This window comes from Cinclus cinclus, chromosome 15 (genome assembly GCF_963662255.1).
Source record: "Cinclus cinclus chromosome 15, bCinCin1.1, whole genome shotgun sequence".
In the NCBI taxonomy this organism is placed as follows: Eukaryota; Metazoa; Chordata; class Aves; order Passeriformes; family Cinclidae; genus Cinclus; species Cinclus cinclus.
The window spans coordinates 8,563,976-8,583,907 of record NC_085060.1 but is presented as its reverse complement, the minus strand read 5'-3'; the positions used below and the strand labels follow the sequence as shown (position 1 = coordinate 8,583,907).

Sequence of the window (19,932 nt, the reverse complement as noted above, 5' to 3'; positions counted from 1 at the left end):
TGACCTGCCGGAGCTGCGCGGGTCCCAAGGGCTGCAATGCTCCCGGACTAATCTATCTTCACTGATTAGTTCTTAATCAGGAAGGCAGACGTGAACAAAGGGCACAGATGAAAAGAGAAACGGGGAGGGCGGGGGTTTAAATAGTGGAAAAACCAAAGATTTTCTTCAAGGAAAGGTTCCTCTTTGCTGCTTTAGGAGGCAACTCTGAAAACCTGGCCCAAAAGAGGCGTTTGAAGTCTCGTTACTTTCATATTTATAACGTTTGAGTCACTCCAGAAAACCTATGCCAAACCAGACTGAGTTGGACTACTACAGTCATTTATTTTGGAAGTTTATCCAAGCCTTGGTTAAGATAAACAATGTGCCTGGATGTGAAAGAACATCAGAGCCAGGCTACCAGAGCAACGGGGAGCTTCCACCCGCTTTGACAGCGCCAAGGCAAGAGATGGTATCAGTACAACCCAAAATGTACTTATTCCTTCCTGGAGAGGCATGGGAAGGCCTGGAAGTTCTTGTGTGTCCTTGGGAGGCATTCCTGCCATGCTAATGTTATGCAAAGATTCAGTTTAGAAATCTCAGGCACAATCAAGGCATTTAGACCTGACTCATTAACGGCCAACAGTTAATAGGCTGGAGCTGTAATTCCTCTGTCTGGGGACTTGAGGGTGTTTAAGCCAAACTTATAAAATGCATACATATATATCTATACACACATATACATACACACACACATATATATATATATGTTAAAGCTGCACTGATGATCTATTACTAAAGATAGGAAGCACCTCTCCGTCCAAAACACCCTGAAAAACAAAAGTAAACCCAGACTTTTTCAGGTCTCCACTGATTTACAAAGACAGTAAGTGCATCAGTCTTCCTAAACCTGTTTCCTAAACCTGGGAAAAGAGTTTCCTACATCTGGGAAAAAAACTGGCAAATCAGCAGCACATCATATCACTAAGTACATTCCCAAGGAAAATTCTCCATGAAATCAAAGTTTAACAGAACGCAATTACCTCAAAAGCAGCACCTGAATGTCACAATTATAAATCAGCCTATGGAGCTTGCAACCCCCCTTTCAATTCAAAGTTTAAGGCAACAACAACACACCAAAAAACAGGGTCTTTCTTGTGAAAAACTGATCTGCAAACACATGGTGAACATATTGCCAAATTGGAGAATCACCTCAAAAGAGTGACAACCCGAACTTTAGGGACATCAAATAAACAAATTTGAACTAATCAATCTGGAAAGTCTGTTTTCTATTTGTGGCTTTGGGTTTGCTGTTTTATGTTTCTTTCTTTGTCTTAGCTGTTTGTTTGCTTTCAATTACACAGGCCCCTCCTTATCCTAACCTCTGAATCTCCCTGTGCCTTGCCAGCCAGGAGGCAAGCAGCAAGACACCGTAGTCGTGGAATATCAAATGTGAGCTAGAGGATGAGCCAGAAGAGGCTCCTTCTTCAAAGGCTGTTGGGTTTACTCTCTTATCAACTGGTTTTTTGGTGCATCCCCTCCACCACAAGGGTATGGCACCAGTAGTTTGGTGTCCCTTCCTCTGGCGGGGACTATTTGCTGTTTCACAGGTCATCAGGAGGTAGCAAGCAAAGCTTACCAGATGTGGCTTTTATCACCTCAAGTGGAACTATTTTCTTTATGGGAACCCTGGTTTTTAAGGTTTTATCAGATCACTGCGATTACAAAAGCCTCACTTACATGCACAAAAGCTCTCATAAAACCTGTAGTTCAAGGTTTATTTGGTCTAGGTGGTTTTCAACTTGGAGGAATGACTTGCAGACATAAGTAATTTGTCCTATAAGCTTTGACTGACCAGTTGCAAAGTACACTCAAACTGCGCCTGCCTCCTGAGCAAAATTCCATCAACTCACTGACCAAAAGATGTTCTTTTAAGAATATTTTAAAAAAAGAGGGAAAAGAAGGGGGGAAAAGGGCTTGCAGCAAAAAGGAAGTTTCAATTACTTTGTGAAATCAAGCAGAAAAATTAAGATCCAAGCAAACTTTATTAGCTCTGACAAGCAAATGCTGATGCCTTTGTTTCCTATGTGCGCAAAACTTTTACTAAGGAGGGGTGTGTGCGGTTTTGGGTTTGATTTTTCTTATTTTTAAGCCACAGAAATATGCCCCCCCCCCCCGTTTTTGTTTTTTTACTACATGCTTTGCTACAACTGGGTTTCATAACTATATTTGAACGAGGGAACTGGCACAGAGCTATCACAAAGCAGCTGATCCTTCTCTAAGCATCCACCAACATTTCCATGTGTCAGTAGTACTCCACAACCACATTTATCTATGTAAAAGCCCACATTAATATGCCCCTCTCCTGCCTGCAGAGCATGCCAAGCAGAGTAACAGCACAGATAACATAAAAACTTAGTGCAGGTTAAGAGACTCCAGAAATAAAATACACAAAAGGCCAGATTTTTCAAATGAACTGTGCATCTACACATTTTTCAAGGCAGTCTGGCTCCTGTTAAGCATTTCATATTCAGTTTGTAGTCTGCAGTCTGGGGGTGACTGGAGGGGTCTGTGGGAGCACAGCAGTAGTCTGAAGCATGCAACAGGGAGCTGAGGTCCCTTGAAAACCAAGTGTTTAGAGGGCTCACAAAGTAAGTTTGAGAGAGCTGTGCCACTCAAGCCCTACACTGCTCCTGCTAAACAAACCATCTCCTCTGCCAAAACTCCCCACTGGCTCCCGGGCCCCTGAGGGCGGGTGGGCTGCAAGTTGGTGGAGCAGTTATTTCCGCCGCCTCAAGGACCAGAAAGTCTCATTTGCTTAGAAAATAAAATTCAGTCCAAGAACAGGTCCTGGGCAGACATAAATGAGACTTCAGTTCTAAGTGGAAAGTTTTCCACAAGACATTTTCATAGCAATACGGAGACTGTTTCGGCACCAGAGGGAAGGCAGAGCCCTTGTGCTGCTCCACAATTCCAGCTCCCTGGTTTGTCCCCCCAGTTTAGCTCAGCACAGGATGACCTTCTCAACCCAGACACAGGCAATGCCCCTCCACAACGAGCCAGTGGCCACAGTGGGCCAAATATGCTAGGTGAGCAACTCCACTGCAGAGCAGCTTTCCAGGAATCTGGAAGAACCACTGCCATCACCCCAGAAATGCTTCGCCAGAGCACCACAGCCACAACCCAGGCTACATCTCAGCACACAGCTGCACACTATGAACACGCAATAAAGCAGCAAGCTTCTGGAATGCTGCATTTTCCAGCCTTGCCCACAAAGCCACACAGAGGCTTTTCTTGGTTCATCAGTGACCCCAGCGATGCTACCAACCCCTTGATCCAGCTTGCCTTCCTGGGAAGAAAGGTGATGCTGCTCTGCCCCAGGTCTTCACTCTGCTCATGACTGTACAAACAGCTGGATCAGAAAGAGCCACCAATTAAAGGGGTTTCAGAAATAATTAGCTCACATCAATCTGATGCAAAGCAGGACTGGGGAAACAAACCCAGATGAAGGGTTCTGGGAGAGCCAGCACAGCTTGATCTTGCAGCAGCTCTTCCATTGCAGATGCAGGACCAAGACACAGATCTGTGCTTCCCAGGGGCTAACTGGGACATGCAATAGCCTCTCTGTGGCTATCAGGTTATCTTGGGTTGCCAGGCCATCGGAAGAAAGGTCACACAGGAAATTAATGAACAATCTGTGTATCTGATATTGCACTGAAAAAAAAAAATCATTAAAAAAAAAAATCATACACTGCTGCCTAGAGCAGGACACCACAATTTGACAGGACTTTCCAATTTAAAGGTTAAAAAACTCACACCACGTGTTACTGCAAAAAGACAGGAAAGAACACGTTGCTCAAAGGGGATGCCAGCACTGAAATTGAGGAGGTGGGTCAGGTTTAAATCTAAACAGGTCCACCGCACATCCATCCTAGGGCCACTGTTTATAATCAGAGAAAGGCAATTTTATACACAAAGATCACACACTAGTGGTTCCTGGCTGTTCCCAGGAAAAAAAAAAAAAAAAAAGCTGCTTTTCAGCTGAACTTTCCGAGAACTGTTCATGTAAATAAGACAAACCTCCAGAAACACACATGGCCAAGGCTGAAGCAACACATGGAGAAAGGCAAATAAGCAGCACAACAGGAGGCAGGGGACGTCCAGTGCCAAAAAACCAAAGTGCAACTTGCCCAGGACCTTTGAAACACCCTGAAACTGAGCCACCATACAGAGGGAGGGTGTCAGTGGAAATCCTCTCTCCAGCTAGAGGCACAGCTCCAGGTTCAATCCCCCAGAAAAAAAAAAAGGGGGATGGTGCCTGGAGAGGCAAGAGGTACCAAGCCCAAGCACAGGGCAGGACACTTGCTCAGAGATCTCAATAGTGGGGTCACTGTCCCCTCACCCAAGGAGCTGCAGCACTGGGACAGGAGCACAACCTATGCTCCAGGGATGTTCAGAACCATTCCCTACATCTCCTACCTCCCTGCTTTATCTCCCCTTGCACAAAACACCTCAGAGCTAAGCCCACAGCTGAGCTTGTAAGTAAGATTTTTTGACCTGAAAAACGTGCTTTTAAGCCCTTGACTGCTACTCCCACCAAGTGTTACTTTTCCAACAGCCAGGTATCCATTGCAGAAGCCACCCAGCTCACACAAGCACTGCACTGTGTTCTGCTAGCACAACACGACCTACGTCCAAAAACCCATCCCGCTGCTGAAAACAGACTCCCAATGTATTCCCAGGTCTGGAACCACCAGCCTGCCAGTGTTTGTGGAAAAGGAGAGGCTGAGTAGTTTAACCTACCCTGGACGAGGCAAGGAGGGTGGAAGAGAGGGGAGAAAGGATTAAGATAAGGATACCACAAAATTAAGAATTCCTCCTTCTCCCCCTCTCCAGAACGCCCTATCTTTCCTGCTCTCCTTGGCACAGCTGTGAACACCAGCCTTATCTGCCGCCTGTTTCACACAGGCACTCCTCCTCCTCATCACAGCACAGATAAATCCAAACATCCCTGCAACAATTCCCAAGCCAATTTCTGTGCTGCCACCTTTGTTTGAGCAAATCCCTCCCAGGAGAGCCAGCAGCATCCCAGATGACAACAGGAGAGTGCAGGAGGCCACTCCAACCTTTGAAAATTAAAGCTTTTTGAGTTCCCTGCCCTCCTCCCAAACACATTTCACAGTGTAAGCATGTGCCTTCTCATTGCTGCTCCACATGGGAACATGGCACAGAGTCACATTTTCTCAGGTATTTTGGAAAAAAAGTTTGGGAGATGCCTCAGCCCTGGTGTTGCACAGACTGTCCACCTGCAGACCCCAACTTTGACCCCCTGTCTTGAACAGCAGCTGGGCTTGTGCTAACAGCTTTGGTGGAATGGGAAAACAACACACTGGGCTGAGAGCACCCAATTGCACCAGGGGACAATTGCACTGAGGTTTTGCTGGCAGGCATAAAAGGGGTTTACTTGGTCTTCTTAAGTACAGCCCTGAGCAATCTGGGGGGAGTAGGGACTGCAAACTGGAGCTTTGCCATCCACCTCCCAGGCAGGACCATAGACATCCACCAGCAGGAAGACAAAGAGCCCTGGCACTGTGAGCCCCAGGGAGGGGATGGATGGCTGATTAGAAGGATGGGATGGATTTACCAGTTGTGTTAGTCTTTCTGAAGCAGGAAGAGGAGCTCCCCTCCCTCCCCACAGCCACTGTTGTGTCCTGGCACCCTCCGTCAGCAAAAATACTCCATGAAATAAAGTTTGCAGCTAAAGAAAGCCTGGAGGAGCAATGGGCAGCCCCTGCAATGGGGAGGCACTGAGCAACCTGCCAGCTCTATGGGGAGATCCTGGCAAGGCTGAGAAGGCTTTGGCAGGAGGTTTGCCAAAGATTTGCCCTCTGTGGCAAATCCATATGGGCTGGGTGTCTGCAGTGGATGACTGTGCTGTGACAGATTCCCGCTGTTGGGATGCACCCAGACAAAAGAGGCCAAGCAAAGCACTGATGGCCCTGCTGGTTCAAATCCATGTGCCTGGGGCTCAGCCAAAGAGATAAATGCAGGGAGCAGAAAGGACACACAGGGCAGAAAATCTGAAGCCAGCAACTATCCCATGAGAGACCAAGTGCTGGCCACCCCCCATCAGCAATTTCGTCCAAAAGCCAAGACTTACTTCCCTTTCTAAATTCTATCCCTCCTGCTTAAAATAGAAAAATAACATTCCCCATCCTTACACCACCAAAGGAAGAGGCAGGAATGAGAGAAGTGTAGCCCTCCAGCCTAGCCACACTCAGACAAAAGTCCAAGCTAACACTTAAGCCTTGAAGCTTCACTTGAGCCCCCAGGTAAGAAGAAGATTTCCCAGACTCCCACAGGCTTAGGGACAGCTCCCCTCCTGCTCTTGTGCTATTTTAAAACAATGACATTTCTTCCAAAACAAAATGTTTTGCAATCCTTGAGCAATTCTTTCCTTTTCCAATAAAAAGTCAATTTCTCTTCATTCCCAGCCAGTCAAGACTCTCAACCACAGGCACAACCACCAGCTCTAAATCCATCCACCCTGCAGAAGCCATGTCAGAGCTCTCAGCCCAGGCTCCACTGGGCTGGCTGCAGGCAGGTCTTTCTGCACCACTGCTCAAGGAAGACTGGGGAAAGTTAAATTTTAACTTGAAACTCCTTCCCTGAACTGCCTGACTTGTCTTCTGAATGTCCCCTCCTGTAATTGAGGGATTTCACTTAATCTATTTAACTTCCAAGTGTGCTCCTTCTGCCATAACTTGTTTCCCCAAAAAGAAATTGCTTAATGTCATGAAATGTTAATATATATATATATATATATATATATAAAACTGAAAATCCATGGAGCTGAACATGACCTACTTCTCATAGCAATATAAGTATTTCCAGGTCCTAGCTAAGTCCTAGCAAAGGCACAGTAAAAGTAGCTCTACAGCAAAATGAAACTGAAGCAGCCAATAAAGAGATTTGCTTTGAAATAAATTAATATGAATCAAATCCAAGGAAGCACATTTCATGGCACAATCTGCCTATGTTAACTGCCCAGTGGTCTCCCAAACTGTCAGTCCAAAGGCAACACACAGTAAAATTTACATTCTGTGGTCACTCAGACAGACATCTGGTGCAAAGGCTTGCCCTTTAAAATAAAAACCCATTGAAAGCGCTTCTTAAAGAGCTTTGCAGTTTGAAAACAGCACCTAGGAACTATCTGGGACTGAGCAATTTCATCTCAAAAGAAAAATGGGCAAGTGCCAGTGCTCATCCCTTGACCCAGCTAGGAGAACACAAGGGGTTAAATATGTGGTGGGCTCTTGCAGCAGGAGCATGAAGGGCCTATTTAAAAAGAAGAACCAGAAATAAGGAATTTTGCCAGTTTTTACCCCTGATAAATCCGCATTCCAGTCTGTCAGCTATCTTGTTATCCCCAGAGCTGCTGAAGTGTCTTTGGCTGTAACTATGCATGACTCCAGCTTTGAGTAATGGAAATAAAGTATGTGCACTGCGACTGCAGTGTTCCTTTCCCAACCCCAGAAAAAGAAAGGCAGAGCAGGAGGAGATCCTAGAGAAGCTCAAGAATTTTGTATAGAGAAGTTGGAAAGCTGTTCACACCCTACATCAGCTGCCCACTGCACCAAACCCACCTGGGGAGAGATGCCTACAGCTTGTAAAGGAAATGCCAAGTTTTAGCCTAACACAGCAGCTCTTACTGTCTGCAATAACAAACAAATAAATACTCTTCCAGATTCACAAGTCCAGTTCAGCTGGCAATTCATAGTCAGCAAACATTTGGAAGCAGTATTGTAAAATTAAACAAAGCTATCATTTACAGGAAACCCTGCCTCGAGTACAAATTATAGAGTTGTTAAGTTTATCTGGGAATGCCTTGCCCCTGAGTGCTGTATAATTATTCCTAAATCTTTCAGGAAAGAATGCAAATATTTTCAAGCCATAATTCATTGACAAGGAGGAAGTCTCATTTAACCTTTTGTGCATATTTTGATACCTAGAATTTAACCCCTACTTTCCACAACTATTTTTCAGGATCCCACTGAGCCAAGCTGGGCAGCAAGCAGGCACAGATCCCTTGTTTTGCCAAGGCTGGACAGGAGCACCAGGCTCGCCTGGCACCTTTGCCTGCTCCCAGACTGCTTCAACAGCATCTCCAGGGCTGGTTTGGAGCAGCACTGTGCCAGCCAGGCTGCTCCCCTCACAGAACTTTCCCCATAAGGAAGGCTGCTGAAAAGGCTGGCTGTTCTCACAGGAGTTACAGCAAGAAGAGGTATAAAGGAGCCTTTAATAATGCGGAGGGCTGAGTTATGTGGAGTTTTCACCAGCGAGGCGCCTGCACCAGGATTCCCTTGGTGGACTGGATTCAACAGGGCTGAGTAGCCCTGAGCCCCATCTCTTCCAGCCTCCCCTACCCACCAAGCCACAGCTCTTCAACCAGGCCAAATTAACTCATGTTAATTAGCAGAAGCCACATGGCCAAAAGCAGTCACACTTTTCCCAACCTCCCCATCAAAGTTTTTTGTTTCACAAAGGCAAAGAAGATCAAATCATCCTCTGCTCAGGACCCTCCAGCAGTGGAGACGTTAATCTACCAGTGGCAACAAAGACGTATTTCTAAAGAGGTCACTTGCAGCCAAAGGGGAGAGGGCATACATCCCCCAGGACATCTGCAAAGCCACACACACAGACCCCCACGCTCCCCATGGCACTCTTGGATGAGCACCCACTGCTCCATGGCGACCCATTCTGCTCCAGCCCAGCGCTGTGCCAGGGTCAGCCACGTCCTCGCACCCACTACTATGCTATAAAGTAAAAAAAACCACCCAACCAAACAACAGCCAGCCTTACCTTTTCAAAAGGTAGCACTCAGGCTATTGTGTTTTCCCCAGAGGGACATCATTAATTGAAGAGCTCAGCAGTGGATGTCATCCCGCGGCACTCAGGCAGCTCCCTGACACAGCAGCTGGGTGCTGCAGGAGGCAGCACTTGCAGCATGGGGAGCATCACCACCACTCACAATTACTCACACGTGGAATGCAAATAAGTGCGACATCAAGGTTAGGCTGCAGCAGCTACAAACAATATCCGTGATGCACACCCACTCTCACGGATCAGTGCTTCTGATATGGTGGGAACTAGGAGATGAAAGGACCTGGCTTCTTCCTGTGGGTGGAAGCAGGTCACTGTATTCCCTCCCTCACAAACAGGTAAGCCCAGGAGTTTTCAGAATGAAGATGAGAGAACCTCACACAAAATGGATTTAAACCCAACTCCACTAAGATGACATGATGCTCCAAACCACCACCTGGGCCCCAGCAGTACAAAACCCCTTCACCTCCGCTCTGTTCCAGTACGCAGTTGTGAGCCTTCTTCCGTGCCCGGAGCTGGGGAAGGGAGGCCAGGCCAGGCACAGAGTCCTTGCACTCCCTCCTCATCCCACTGCCGTGCTTGGGAGCAGGGAGGCAGGAGCATGTAAAACCAAACCAGCAAGTGATTGCACTGGAAGAAAGCAATCTCATTATGAGAGCTAATGAAAGTGAACCACAATTATTATGTAAGCAGCGCTGAATCATTAGCAGAAGCTATTAAAGCCATTTTTCCCCCCACCGAGAAGAAAAGCGTATGGCCCTGTGGCACACTCGGTTCTGTCTCTAAATGGAGCCAAAACTCAGGAGGAAGCCTGTTTATTTTCCTCCAGTCCAAACTAAACCAGCAGCACCACTCTGACCCCTGATCTGCACACCGGGTGTGTGCCAGCTGCTCCCAGTGCATCTGCCCTGGGACATGGGCACTACTGCTTCACTGCCTTGGCTCACCAGGCACCCTGTGCTCCCCCAGAACTCCTGGCCACCACACTTTAGAAACCCTAAGGTTGGCAGGTACACAAAAAAAAATCCAGCCCACACTATTCAGAGCAAAGGCAAAGCCCGCCTGGGCACCCATACATAGCTGGCAAGGGATTGATTTTCCATCAGGCTTGTAATTGCACCCGCTTCTTTGATCACATAAATGCTCCATCCCTCCCATGGGAATGGGCCAAGGAAAGTCAAGGAAGGTGCAGAAGGTTATTTACCTCCTTATTGCATGGCTCTCCTTATCACTAATTTCTTTCCAATAGCAGCACTCACCACAACTGGGTGAAGCTGCTTGCTCTTTAATCTTCTGTGGGGCAAAGTTACCTATAAAACAAACAAACAAGCCAGCTCCCTTGCAAAGAGGACACTGCCAGCCTGTTGGCTATAAAAGACACTCAAACAAGATCCTCATGTTTGTAGGACAAGCAAAAAACTGCATTTCAACCCAGTAAAAATCCTGGCTCCGTCTTTATGTTCCAAGAATGCTGAATCAAAACAGGCTCAACTCTTTAAAAAGAAGAGAGTACAAAGAAGCAAAAAGTTTGTATTAAAACCCATGTAATCTTTTTAAAACACCATTATTAGAACCTGTAGTACCAGCCAAGAGTGATTTATCACCCCCTGTCATCACATCCTGCAACACAGAGCTTTTTATACCAAACTGTCAAGGCTACAAAGCTAAAGCCCCAGCTCATAATTTCTTAAAGCTGGCCCTCTGCTGCCAGCAAATCCCCTAAACCCCGGGATTTGGGGGTCCAGAGCATTGCTGCTCCTCCATCAGTGCCACGCAGGGCAATGTGACCCAACACAGAGCATCCAGCACAGGTTCTGCATGGTGCTTCCAAGCAGGAGGATGTTATAAGTCAGTGTAGGCAAACAAATCACCCAGAGTTATTTCAGCTTCTTTCAAAAGGAAAGTCAACAGGCCATAAAGGCTTTAACTGCATTTTCCAATGCAAGAAGGGACGTACCTCGAGGTGCCTGGTTTTCACAAGGCAAGCGGTCAGAGCTCTCTGAAAACCAGACACCCTGACATTTGGGGTTTTCCTGTGAAGTTGTTACTCTAACACACCCCAAATCACCAGTAATTTCTAGAATAGCACTACAAACCACAAGAGGTTAAACTGACTGCACATTACTTAAACTAACCTAAGGGTGACCCCTAGAAAGGAACAGCTATTGGATGTTGTGGTTCTGTAGAAACTCAATTACCAAAGCCAATTTCCTATGAGCATTTTTTTAAAAAAGGAAAAAGAAGGGGAAAAAAAAAAAAGACACTAACAATGCTGACAATGTGTAAGGGCCACATATTTTCACCTCCTGAAAGCTGCAGCCTCGCCTGTGTAAGAACTGCTCCTATTCCCACAAAAATGTTCAAACATATTTTAAACATTTCATCATTGTTTGTTCCCATCTGAATTTGCTTAAAATCCAGACAATTCTCAGCTTCTAAATTGGAAACATTAAGAGAAATACTCCTGCAAAATCCTTTGCTCAGGATAGCTCCTCTCCACTATCCACATACCTTTCCAACACCAGAGCTTGCAGAGAGAGAAATCCCTGACAGGGAACTCCCACAAATCCAAGTCCATCATCCACGGGTTGTGCAAGCCACAGAAAACAGGAGTACAAAGACAGGAAACTAACAGATTTTACTTCTCTGCTTAGAAGATGGACAACAAAAAAAGTATTTCTCAAGAGTGTTTTTGGGGAGGTGGGGAATCTGGCAATGCATTACATTGGGAAAGGGGTACTATAGTTCTAACTTCACATTAAACTCATCACTGAGTAGCCCTTAATTAAGATTGATCCCATCAGCTGGTAGCCCCACACATACTTTTTTCAGCACTATCTCCATCCTTTCAAATACTTTGCCAGTGAGGTGATGCACTGCTGCCCTTGAGGAACACCACCCCATCTCACCTAGCTCCTCTCCAAGGACCCACAGAAACATGAGAGGTGACAGACTGCAAGGCATGAGCTAGCAGGGAAGATGATTGTGCCAGCCACGGCCATTTTCAAACAGAAACCACCATCCCAAGAAAACTACCACAGCCACATCCTCATGGGGCAAAGCCTGCCAACAGACCACATGGCTGCTACCAGCTCTGCAAAGAAAAAGCCTGCAACACTTTCTCACCAGGTCCCCTCTTCCCAACATGCTATTTTTAATCTGAGCACCTTTCCCGGACCAGAAAGATGTAAACAAGAAGAAAATTCTCTGGTATAAACATGGTGCTTCAGCCACAGCCTCTGTAGGCTGCACGTACTCTGCACAGGCAAAGAAAAACACAAAAATCTCTCCTAGAAAAGCAAAATAGTTTCATGAAACACTTCTTTAACAAACCAGGAAGCAGGTAAGACTGGCTACAACAAAGTAGTAATATTTTTTAATTAAAACACTTGGCAATTAAAAAATAAAAGAATTCACACAGCAGCTTTCTTCCTGAGTGAAGAGCACAAACTGCACCTTTCAAGGCACCAGAAGAGTTTGCCATGGGGCATCTTGGAGCACACAAGGTAATTTAGGGAACAAGAGGGAAATTTACTGGGTCCTTGCATTGCTTAGCAATGGGAGAAGGAAGTTATCTTCATAATCTCAAAAGAAAGAGAAAGCAGGAGGAATGTGAGGAATGCAAGGAGGTTATTGCCCGGGAGACCGGGACTGGCAGCTCAGTCTCAGCCTGGCCGCCGGCGAGGAGACACATATCCTGACCTCTCTGGCTAACAAGAATTTCCTTCCCCCTCCCAAAAAAAAAAAAAAAAAAAAAAAAAAAAAAAAAAAAAAGGCTAGTAATCAAAAGCAAGTAATCAGGTCCCTGAGGATTGCTCTTCTTCTGGAAGGAGGCAAAGAATTTTGCAGCAGACTGAAAACTGAAAAATCCTGACGCTCCATCCCGGTGCCTGGTGCTACCTACACCTGCAGGAGATGTCAAGGACTGAGCCTGTGCAACTCAACACACACTCACATCCAGAGTCCATGGGAATGGCTATTTGTGAAGGAAACAGGAGATGAGAACCACAGCCTGACACCTCTTGAGAAGCACTGGCAGTCCTTCCCCATCCATGCGGGTCCCAGGGTTGGAAACCCACGGCACAGAACCAGGACAGTGGGGTCTGCACACCAAGAGCAGGCTAAGACCACAGAAAACAACACCATCTCAAGGAACTGGGACCTTTCCAGCCTCCTGACAGAGTTCCAGGCCCTATTGGGCAGATGCTACCTGCACCTCCAAGACAGAAAATGCTCATCTGGAACCTTGTCCCATCAGAGCCATCTGACATACACATCAGTGATGCTTCATCCTGAACTTCCTTGGCTCCAGAGGTACCAAGGAAATACCACGGCAGAGGGGAGATGCAGAGACCCAAAACAGCGCCTCGCTGTCGTGTTGGCCTTGCTCTGCTGCTGTTTCAGTATGAATAAAATGCCTGTTGACATACGAAAGCCACAGAAAATCTCCCTGAAACTACAAAACAGTACTGAAAACATTGTGCAGCTCACAGGCCTTCTGCACAATGTACACACGCCTATTCAGCCTCTTAAAAAACAGCTACATGTCTAAGGAAACATTTGATAATTAAGGCAATTTTAACAATAGATAATAATTTGACTATGAATTGTATGGAACGTAATGACTGCTTATTCTGGCAGAAAAAACAGAACTTTCTGTGAAGTGTCTGCCAAGGAAAACGATACTCCCACTCAGCCCGGACCACTGCGAGCAGTTGCTGCTAACCACATGCTTCACGCTGCCGGCTGCTAGGACACGGAGCGCCGCTGCAGCCGAACAAAACCCCGCGCTGCACATTCGCACGGACGGAGAAAGCGGCGTCCCGGGCGAGCTGCAGGGCGGCCGGAGCCGTGACTCAGCCGGGAGCCGCCGCCAGCGCTCCTCGGTGGCCTGCGGGCAACTCGCACACTGCCAGCTCCACCCCCCCCCCCCCCCCCCCCGCTGTTTCCAGTTGCTAAATGACATTAGAAGCGGCTAAAAATACTTCAAGCAATTCTCTCGTTTACTTTTCCGTGCCAGCACTTGTGTTTGTCGCGGGGATGCTCTCCAGCGATCGCTTCCCCACCCACAGGGGGCCAGGCAATCGCTACATTATTAACGCGTGGAGAAAAGCTCCTGCCCGCCAAGGACCACTGCCTCGATCTGACAGGAATCGGGGCAAATAGCTACAGCTGGTGGCCAGGTCACTGCACACCTCCAAACTGACCTCGAGGATGGCCAGGTGTTATCTGGTACTTCTCATAGCACAGCAAGTCCGGAGCTGCCTTGTGCAAACCGACTGCAACAGGCTGAGCAGTGCCAGACAGCACAGTAACGCTGGCCTGGAGGGGATCCAGAAACCCTTCCTCACTTGGAAGAGAAGCATGTGAAAAACTAAAGAAGCATTTGCTGAACTTGACATGTAAAACAATGGGCCGGTTTTGGCTGAAGTAGAGTTAATTTTCCTCACAGTGGTTAGTATGGGACTGTGTTCTGGATTTGTGCTGAGTACAGGGTTGATAATACAGAAAAGTTTTTGTTATTCCTGAGCAGGGCTTACACACAGCCAAAGCCTTCTCTGCTTCTTGTACTGATATGCTGGTGAGGAGGTTGGAGGTGCAAGGGAAATTGGGAAGAGACACAGCCGGGGGACAGGTGACTCCAAGTGACCAAAGAGAGATTCCAGACCATATGACATCATGGTCAGTATACAAAGTGGGGAGAAGAAGGAGAAAGGGGAGGACAGTTGTAGTTGTTGTCTTCCCAAGTCACTGTTACGTGTGATGGGGCCCTGCTCTCCTGGAGATAGCTGAACACCTGCCTGCCCAAGGAAATTTCTTGCTTTGCTTCCATGCTCAGCTTTTGTTTTCCCTGTTAAGCTGTCTTCTTCTCAACCTGCAAGTTTCCTGCCTTTTACCCTTTTGGTAGGGAAGTGAACAAGTGACTGTGTGAGATGTGGTTGCTGGCTGGAGTTAAACCCTAACGAACTGCAATGCAAACAGAGCAGCTTTCCTGACTGACCAAGGGCAGCACACCAGGGCACCTACTGACAGCCATAAATACACTGGGGACAAGTGAGCAGCAGGACATCAGAGCACACCTGCCCACAGTTACTTCAGGCAAGGTCCCAGAAGTCAAAAAATCAAGGGTCAACCCATTTCCTCTGCTGTGGGGATAGAACTGTTCTCACAACTAAATGCAGCTATTCAATTAATTTGGTTTAAACAGAGATTAATTACCCTGAACAGTTCACTAAGATTGAACAGTGTGCTGCTTGCACCCAGTTCCCTGCAAAGGCAGGCTCCAGGTTCGCTCTGTGCTCCCCACCAGTGCCAGGACAGCAGTGCCAGCGAGAGCAGGGATGACACTGCTGCAGGAACTTGGCCAGTTAACAGGCTACATTTTCTACCAACAGGCAAGATTTTTTTTCCCCTTTCAATCCCGGAAAAGAAACATCTAGTTCTTCCAATTAACAGGAAAAGGGAAGGAATTTCCGTCTGTTTAACACCTGAGGGCAAGAAGCAGCCTTTTGAAAGAAAGATTGGGTGGGGGTTTTTTGTTTTTTAAATCACAGCCACCTACTGTGGGTCTCCAGATGCCACCACACCAGCTCACTTTGCATTTTGTTCTGCAGCCCCACCAGGGTAAGCAGCCCCATCAGATAGATGGTCACTCCGGGGAGTTTTGGAATCCACAAGGAACACCACATTCTGGTTAGAGTTTGAACAAAATCAGCGGCTCAAGGACCCAGAACTTCCCAAAATGTGATGAGTCCTCGGGAAACTGTCAAAAAGTATCTTAAAACTGGTTAAAGGCTGGTGCTCTGCCCACACCACCCACTATCTACCTGCTGTCAAGAGTCAGGTTTCACAAACCACCTCTGTAGACATCAGGTCTATGAAGGCACTGACCTCTCCAGCAACAGCAAGATTGCATCTCACCACTGCCAGGACCTTTGCCATATACACATCACAGGGCTACAGGGGCAGTGGCTGCTGAAGAACACTCAGGTACAAAGCAGCACCAAAGGGCTGTGGATTATGAAAAGCTTCCACACAGATTTATAGCAGTAGTGTGTTTATACCTCTAACACCAAAGCTACATAAAAGGAAACAAGTTCTCTATGTCCCACACCACAGATAACCCATTTTACACCTCTTATCAAGCAAGCAGTGAGTTGACCAGCTGTATGCTTCTTTCAGAAATGCCTAGGTACTTCAAGATACAACCTGCTATTTATGCATACTCTAATTAGGTCCTAAAACTGGTCTAAATAAATATTAAAGTGAATTCCTGGGTAATTATGGTGAGGGAGCGGCCTTTTAATGCCACTGAAATAGCAATGATCCAGATAAAACACCTGCTGGAATGGGCATTTCCTTGAAAGAAAAAGGTTTGTGTATCTACTGCTCCAGAAGAAAAGAAATGTGGCCAAAAAATCCATGTGAGATGCTATAAAACCCCAAATAACTCCCATGCCCTTCCAGTGAGGATGAGTTTCACTTGCTGTCACATAGCCCAGTGCAGGGACACACTTGCCTGCACCACACAGCTGCTTCACTTCGACAATTCAAGGCCAACATTTTGCAGGATCAGTAATCCCCAACAGCAAAGAAATCACTACACTTAGAGAAACAAATTTGCCACAGCTTTTAGGACACCTTTTCGCAAAGATGCTAGGAAGTTTCTGTCTGCACTGTGATCTAAAGCAATTTGCTAAGACAATGTGAGAATAAAGCACAATCCATCAAATCAGTACAAAAATCTAACAACAAAGTTGATGCACTTCAGACATGAACAACCAACCATGTGTCCACACATCATTTCTCAGCATTCCTGTGTCCACATGTGATTCCATTCACCCACTGAAGCCTCTCCAACCTGTCCTCCACCAGTTTAGTGAGCAGAGAGGTGCCACGAAGCAGAAATCACCGGTTTCCACCATCACCCCAATGGGATATGTGTCCAAGCACACGGCTCATTCCCTCACACCCATTTATCTTGTTCCCACGATAGCCAGGCGCCCAGGTGACTTAACGGCCTTTCCAAACCACTCACTCTCCTGATGGAAATCACGCCACTTATCACCCAAAACGCCTACTGGAATCAAAGCTCTGGCAAGTGACTCTTTTCTGGAGACAATGCACACCACAGACCTTTTACCCTGGTGCCAGACCTCAGCCTCCAGCATTATCACCTGGCCCATGGGAGTCCAGTGCTCTGTGCTGATCCCACAGGGGCAATGGCAGGTGAAGTTCTCTATTCTGAAAGTTCAACACCAGCACTGGGACTGGTGGTTACATCTGCATACGCCAGCTAAGCAGCAAGAGGGGAGATCTGGAGCCTCTAAACACAACCCATGCCAAAACCACATGAATTCACATGGGGAACGTGAAACTGCAGCATGTGCAGCACCCCACTCCAGGTTTAATTTTAAATTCAGTCGCACTTGAGGTATACCACACTTTAAAGCTGTACACAGCATGCCTCCTTTAAAGACTTCCACCACCCTCTCTGAAATACCCTGCACTACAGGACTACATTTAAAACACAACTTTTCCAGACCTGTTGCTTTCCAAGCAAGGCCAGACACAGCCTCCCTGTGCCCCTAGAACAGCAACATAACCCAGCCTATATATTCAGCATGTCTTTGCAGAAAGCGTTTCTTTTGTCAAATAATCTTACCTTGCTCATCACTTCTCTCAAACAGACAACAGCTTTAGAGCTTCAAATGGAAGCCCTATCAACATGATCTACTCCAGACATTCTCCAAAGCTCACCAAGTCATCTTAAACAACAATATATAAAATAAGCACTAGGTCAAACTTCCCCAATACTGGACTTAAGAGGAAGTCTGCTCACGTTCTGATCCTACACTGATGAGGGCTGGACTCAAATGCAAGACTATTTATTAGAGACCATTTTACAAAGCAGGCAGAGAGAAGGGGAGAGAGTATTTTAACTGCAACCAGTCAGACGTTTCTCATTAAAATATTTCTTGGAGAGTAAACGGGCCTGCAATTTTATTCAAACAGATGTAGGCTAAATGCATATCATTAGTCTGACAATACAAAAGCACAAGCGACTGAAATGATTTTAATTTTGTCAGTGAAAAGGATAATGTATGCATATCTGGAGGGCACACCAATGGTAAAGATTACCCCCAGCTTCTATCTGAGCCGTCTAAAGGTATTTACTTGGGGTCTGTCTGTGTTGTGACAGTGTCCCAGACCGAAATGAATGCCTCCAACACTCCACATTTTTGAGCCATTCAGTCATGCATTTTTGTTATTGTTGAAAGTAGTGCGAAATTGCAGTGCATGAGCTGGAGTCCTTGGTGGTCTCCGAGGATTCCAGCTAAAAAGGCACTTCCTTTGTTCCGCGGAGAATGCGGTCCAGTAGGTCATTCAGAAGGGGAAATAAAAGCAGCGGCCCTGGGAGGGAGATGAAGGATGAAACAAAAAGAATAAAATGTTTTGGGTGTGAGCACATTAGCTACCATTTCCTACTGCTGCCGGCTGCGAGCACTCTTGTCCCCGGGATGCGCAAGTACCTCGGGACGAAGGTGGAGGGAAGGAAGAAAGGAAAAAAAAAAAAAAAAAAAAAAAAAGGAGGGGTTGAGAAAAAAGAAAAAAAAGAAAGGAGCCATTTCTTAGTCCCTCCGCCAGCAGCCGCCGGGCACCAGGACGGGACGGGCAGCCCGCTCCCCACCGGGGCGAACGGCGGCCCAAGGGCAGGAGCGCCCGCCCCGCCACCACCGAGCCGGGAGCGGGGACGGCAACAGGCGCGGTCCCGCCTGGCCCGGCCCGGCCCAGCACGGCACGGCACGGCACGGCACGGCGGCCGGGCAGCCGTGCCGGGACCCTCCGCGCGGGACCCCCCGAGCTCCGGGAGCCGAACCGAACCGCGCCGAGCCGGGCAGCGCGCCCCGAGCCGAGCTCCGGGCCCCGGGGAGCCGGGCCGGGGGGAGCCGGGCCGGGGGGAGCCGGGCCGGGGGGAGCCGGGCGCGCACCCCGCGCTCCGCGGGGCCGGGCCGAGCGCGCACAAAGGCGGCAGCGACGATCGCGACTCACCGCTGATCTCGTGGCTGGGCGCCTCGCTCTGGCTGAAGCCCTTGGCGGCGTAGAGCCTCCGCACTTCGGAGCAACTTTTGGCGCGGGGCTCGGCGGCCAGCAGCAGCGGCAGGCTGAGGGCGGCCAGCGCGCACAGGAGCGGCGGCAGGCAGCCGCGCCGCCGCGGCATGGTGCGGGCGGGCAGGGGCCGCCGGGGCCGGGCGAGCGCGCCCCGAGGCTGGAGCCGGCGCTCCGCCGAGCCTGCCCCGCCGCGCCCCGCAGCAGCCGCGCCCGCTGCCCTGCGCCCCGCTCCGCTGCGGCTCCGCTCCGCTAGCCCGGCGTGCGGCGGCGCTCCGCGAACTTGGCCCGGCAGGAAGCACATGGGGTGGTGGTGGTGGAGGAGGAGGAGGTGGAGGGAGGCGGGGAGGGCGGCAGCCAAGCAGGATCGCGCAGGGCCGGGACAAGCCTCTGCAGCCCCCGGGAAAATCAGGAGCTGGGATCCGCCCGCCCAGCGAGGCGGAGCGGAGCCCGGGGCTGCCCGCCCGGCTGGCCCCGCACGGGCGCTCCCTCCCGCGGAGAGTCCCGGCTCTGCCCCGGCACCCCCTGCCCGGAGCCGGCCTCAGGAGTTCCCACCTGGCACACACGCTCCCACCCACGGCAGCTCGAAATGCCCCACGAGGGAAAGAGAGATTCCCCGGAAGGGCAGGAACGGCTGGATTTGCTGTGCCTCCTCAACTGGAGCCTTAGATGCTTCAGCTCTGCCCCAGGTTTGATAGGTTCACCACGCTGATGAATTTTGACATCGCTGCGACAGGTCTGAACTATGTGCCTGAAAGACTTGTCAAAACCGGCATTTTCCCACCAATCTTCTGTTTCCAAGAGTTTAGCAGGGCAAAGGCCTCAGGAAAACTAACATCGAGGTGCTCCAGTTGCTCTCCTTCATAGCCCAGCCCAGCACACGGACCTATGCACAGGTGTAAACAAGCCCTCTTGAACCCTTGGAGCAGAGTCCAACAGTTGTTCCTTGCTTCTGTTTACTGA

The 19,932-nt window shown here is 48.4% G+C and overlaps 1 protein-coding gene across 1 annotated transcript in view; it reads right to left on the bottom strand.

Annotated features, from left to right (window-relative positions):
- GPC4 (glypican 4) overlaps positions 1–19,170 on the bottom strand; it is a 65,023-nt gene extending 45,853 nt beyond the window's left edge. Inside the window, exon 1 of the mRNA XM_062502688.1 lies at positions 18,913–19,170. Coding sequence (XP_062358672.1) covers positions 18,913–19,081 — 169 coding nt within the window. The 5' untranslated portion in view covers positions 19,082–19,170. The remainder of the gene's footprint in view (positions 1–18,912) is intronic.
- Positions 19,171–19,932: the final 762 nt, after the last annotated feature.